Here is a 5,120-nt window from a genome sequence, read left to right on the forward strand (position 1 = left end):
CACCATCACATTATCTCATCCATGATCATAGCTTATCATTTTACTAAATTCAGATCTTCCTTTGAGTCCTTTTATAGAATTATTTTTCCTTCCTGTAGATACTGCTCTGGTGGTATAACCCATATGGAATTGCACAATCAACCCAAAGATGTTGCCCCTCTTGTGGTTCGAATCCACCAGCAGCTATGTGAGGGAGAGATGGACAGTTCCCTCCAGTGCAACTTACAGCCTCTGAAACCCCACTGGAGGGTCAGTTATAAGTCTGTCAGACTTGACAGCAATAGAGCAGTGTAATTCCTCACAATGAATTCCTGGATAGTTTATAGTTCTGGCTGTTTTATAAAATTATCTTATTTTCTATTATAATTTCTAGATAGTTAGATCTTTGATCATGTGAGTGTGACTTACAGATCAATGGCATCAGTACCACTGGGGAACTCATTAGATATCCAGAGTCTCAGGCCCTGACCCGGAACTGCTGAACCACAGTAGTCTGCAGTCTGTCTGTTAAGATCCCTAAGTAATTCTTACACAGGTTTTCTGTATTATGCAAAAGCAGAGTGCTTCCCTGAAACTTTTCATAAGCCAAAATGGCAGCAATTTAAGACCTAACTACCATTCATTGATATCGGGAAAGTTTTAAAGTATTTACCGACCCCCCAAAAATGGCCTACCAAAATCATACCATATAATCTGACATGATACATACACCGAGTGTTCACAGACGTGATTTGAACTCTGGCAGCTTGATGCTGAGATGCTGAGTGTCATGGCCAAGGAAGGAGCTGGTGGCCCCTGCCTCAAGCTCTGGGTGTGCACTGGCTTTTAAAGGGCTTGTTGTAAAATACACATGCTGAGCGCTAGTTTCTTCTTTGCACTTTTTGATAAAAGTGAAAATTTTCTTTAGATTTCTTTCTGTTAGCAAAACCGGGTATTGGTGTAGGATTTTTAAAAATTTGTTGTTTTTCATAAAAATGAAGAACATAAAGTGAACTCTTCAAAATAGTATAAGAAGAATGCTGGTGCCACTGTTTTCTGCTGACAGTTCAGTAAATAAATGATCAGACCCAGTCTCCGATGTTTTCCACCGCATTTCTTTTTCTCTTTTTAAAATTTCTGGGTGGTTTTAAAAAAAATGGCATGATGGATGGAGAGGAGATTGAGACTGTCAACAGTTTTATCTTGATTAGATCCACAATTAACACCCTTGGTACTAGCAGTCAGGAAATGAAACTCATTGCACTGGGAAAATCTGCAGTTATTGAGGAGTAGTGATGTCAGTGTGAGGACTAAGGTACGTCTGATTCAGGCCATCGTCTTTCTGATTACTGGTTATGCATCTTAGAGCTGGACAATGAATAAGAATTACAGAAAAAGAATCAATGCCTTTGAGCTGTGGTATTGGAGAAAAGCACAGAACATTCCATAGACAGTCAAGAGAATGAACAGATATGTCTTGGAGAGGGTGCAGCCAGAGTGCTCTTTGGAGGCAAGAATGATAAGTCTTCACCTCACATACTTTGGACATGTTGCTAGAAGGTGCTATTCCTTGGAGAGGGACATGATGTTGGGAAGGGTTGAGGGTTGGCAATGGAGTAGAAGACCCTCAACTAGGTGGGTTGACACAGTGACTGCTGCAATGTGCTCTTATGTGTCAGGAAGTGTGAGAATGGCACAGGATACAGCAGGGTTCAGATTTTTTTGTTCACAGGGTTACTGGAAGTCATGCTCGACTTGATGGCACCCAGCAACAACAACAATATTTCAAGAAGGCCAATGCTTCATTAGGAGGAATAACCATGGTGAAGAACAAGGAATTAATCGACAGACCATCATTTGGTAGTTTAACAAGCATGTTAGAAAAGGAAAGACCTAAAAGTAAGTTAGGGTGAGATTTGGGGATTTTATATAGTCTCAGAAGAACTGTGAAATACAGTTGTCTCCTGGGCATTGGTTCCAGGTCCCCTGTGGATGCCAAAATGTATGCATATTCAAGTCCTTATATAAAATGGTGCTGTATTTGCATATAACCTGCATATATCATCCTATGTACTTTAAACCATCTCTAGATTACTTACAATAACTAATACAATGTATATGTTAACACAATAATACACTAATACAATATAAATACACTTTATGCTCCCTTTGGGCCTTTGAAGTATTACTTTGACCATTTAATTATTTTTTCCTCTTCTGAATGTTTTTCATCTGCTATTGGCGGAACACTCAGTTGTGGAACTGATGTCAACATATCAGATGACCACTGATATGAAGGGTCAACTGTATGCACATTTCAAATTTAGAATACTTGAACAGGATTCTTTCATAAGTAGCCAAATATTATGCAAAAGTAAGAGAAATGTACACTCTTTAAATTAATTCTATCTCATTCAAAAACATTCATCCTTACCATCCATCCATCCATCCCATCCTTCCATCATCTCCTGTATCCAACCATCTGTGCCATCCTTCTATGCCCACCATTAATCCACTTATCATCTTTACACAGCATCAACCAATCCCACCATCTGTCCACTTATCTTTCCCCCTATCTCCCACAATTCATCCATTCCAACTGTCCATCCATCCATCCATCCATCATTAATCCATATTATCTACTCATCTGCAGACCATCCATCCCTGCCTCCAACCCCATAGTCAGTTCACCTATCCCCACCATATATCTATTCTCTTCCTCCCTCTGTCCCTTCCTCCCTCTATCCATCCATCCATCCATCCATCCATCCATCCATCCATCCACTCATTATTCAGCCTCATCATCAAACTATCCATCATCCATCCATCTCCTGCATTCATCTGTTCATCCTCACCATCTATCCATTCCTATCATCTGACTCAATTTTCTATCCAGTTATCCATCCATTCCTACCTATTTACCCATCCTCACTACCCATCCATCCATCTACTCAGCATCCATTTATCCTTGCACCTATCCTAACCACCCTACCACTGAGCTATCCCTATTCATCTATTCGTCCATCCACCCACTGAGAACCACTGTTGACTTTACTCCACCAGCCACACATTGCTGTGATTCATTCATTCCTGTTATTCACCCATCCCTGACATCCACCCATACCCACCATTCATTGGTCCATCTGTCCATCCATCCCTATCATTTATCTACCCCTAATATCCATCTCATTTATCCATATTCTTGAATGCTTAGAAACTCTTTGCCAGGTAGAAGGAGGGAAACAGGATCCCAGGCATGGAAGCCTCATACAGAAGCATATAATCACAGACTGACAAAAGCCAAAATTTTTAGAAGTCACAAAGTCCACTGCTTTGCCAGTTCTTAGGATCTCTATGAGTTGCAAGTGACTTGACAGCACATAACAACATTGCCAAGAGTATTGATTGTTGACCTGAGCAAGAAGAAATTGTTAACACTCTCAATTTCTTCTCCATCTATTATGATGTTACCAATTGACCAGGTGATGAGAATCTTTGTTTTCTTGATGTTGAGATGCAATCTAAATTGAAAACTGCAGTCCTTGACTTTTTTGCAGCAAACACTTCAGGTCCTCCTCAGTTTTGGTAAGCAAGGTGTGTCATCTCCATAGCACAGATTATTGATGAGTCTTTCTCCAATCCTGATGCCACAATCCTCCTCGTAAAGTCCAGCCTCCTGAATGATTTGTTCTGCACATAGATTAGAAAAGTATGGAGAAAGGACACAACACTGATGCCCTCCTTTCACGATTTTGAACCATGCAGTGTTTTCTTGCTCTGTTCCATGACTGGTTCCTTGTCCAAGTATCTCCTTTTTGTTCTTGATTTATCTTCCTTTGTTAAGGATTGCTCTGAGTTGGAAGTGACTTTTCAGTACTGGTGTGGTTTTTCACTTGCTCTTATCAGCACCCTATTGTTATGTGCTGTCAGGTCACCTGTAACAACTCATAGTGATCCTTTGTATAAAGAGCCCTAAACCCTGCTTTATCCTGTGCCAATTTCACTGTCTCCAACACACCTACCTCCACTACCCCAGTCACTGGATCAATCCATCTCATTGAGGGTCTTCCTCTCCTGTGCTGTCCTTCCACCCTCCCAAGCATGCCATCCCTGTCTCTAGACTGAGGTCAATGCTGTTGCCTTTGTTTGACAGAACAGGTGACTGAGGCTCAGCAGGGGAAGGTTCTTTCCCTGGGTCACAGAGTAGTAGAAGGCTTGGAACTAGTTGTGAAACTGCTTGTTTAACACCAAAGCCTGAGCTACTCAGAGGACGTCCAGCACAATTTGACACTGTTATAGTAACTACCTGAATGCCCTCTGCCTGCATTCTTGGGTGTCTGTGGGGCTGGGAGTGCAGGATGTCCTTGTCTCCACCTGAGAACTGGTCTGCATGCAGCAGTTGGCACATATCCTGATTGCTGGTAAGGGACAGTGGTTCAAAGAGCAGCCTCGCCTCTGAGAACTTACAGAAACTTATGCCTCACCTCCATGGCATGTGAACATCCTGGGTGTCAGCTTGGAGAAGCAGCCTGCCCAACATGGCCCTCCTTCTCTGATTTTCCAGGTAAACTGAAAGAGTCTGATGGGAAGAAGAGAATCCTGAGGAGAGACAAGCAGTCACGGATAGAAGAAGAAATAGACTCCAAGTTGATGGCCGCAGGGAAGCTGGGCGTCTTCTCCACCGAGCTGCCCATCATTTCTCTCCTTGCAGGTAACCAATCCTGACACACAGCAGTGCTGCTCTCTTGTCTCAGGGGCTCAGGTGTCCAAAAGAGGGTGCTCACACTCACAGTAACTGATTCCATTCTCGGGAAAGCTTCAGAGATGCGAGGAGGGTTGTATTTGTCTGTTTTTACAGAGGAAGGAGCGGAGGCACAGAGAGGGTAGATAAATTGTACAAGATCACACAACTAGTAAGTAGAAAGCTAAGACTGGAACCCAGATCTGTCTGACTCCACAGTCCAATGAAACCTTTGAGAATAACAAATGTCATAATTCTGTTTTCTGAATAAGATGCTGATTTTTATAAATACATATTTTTATGTATACAAATTCATAAATCCAGATTTTTACAAAGATAGCTTGAGAAAGGGAACCAGTTTGCAGTGAGCATCTGGTAGAAGCCAGGCATTGTTGTTGTT

At 41.9% G+C, this 5,120-nt stretch overlaps 1 protein-coding gene across 1 annotated transcript in view; it reads left to right on the top strand.

Moving 5' to 3' along the window:
- Window positions 1-4,704, top strand: part of KIAA1257 (KIAA1257 ortholog) — a 27,186-nt gene extending 22,482 nt beyond the window's left edge. The window contains 2 exon segments of the mRNA XM_006901374.1: window positions 1,749-1,878; window positions 4,544-4,704. Coding sequence (XP_006901436.1) covers window positions 1,749-1,878; window positions 4,544-4,704 — 291 coding nt within the window.
- The last annotated feature ends 416 nt before the right edge of the window (window positions 4,705-5,120 follow it).

The sequence above is a fragment of the Elephantulus edwardii genome, unplaced genomic scaffold, assembly GCF_000299155.1.
Source record: "Elephantulus edwardii isolate Elephantulus edwardi_28Jun2011 unplaced genomic scaffold, EleEdw1.0 scaffold00322, whole genome shotgun sequence".
In the NCBI taxonomy this organism is placed as follows: Eukaryota; Metazoa; Chordata; class Mammalia; order Macroscelidea; family Macroscelididae; genus Elephantulus; species Elephantulus edwardii.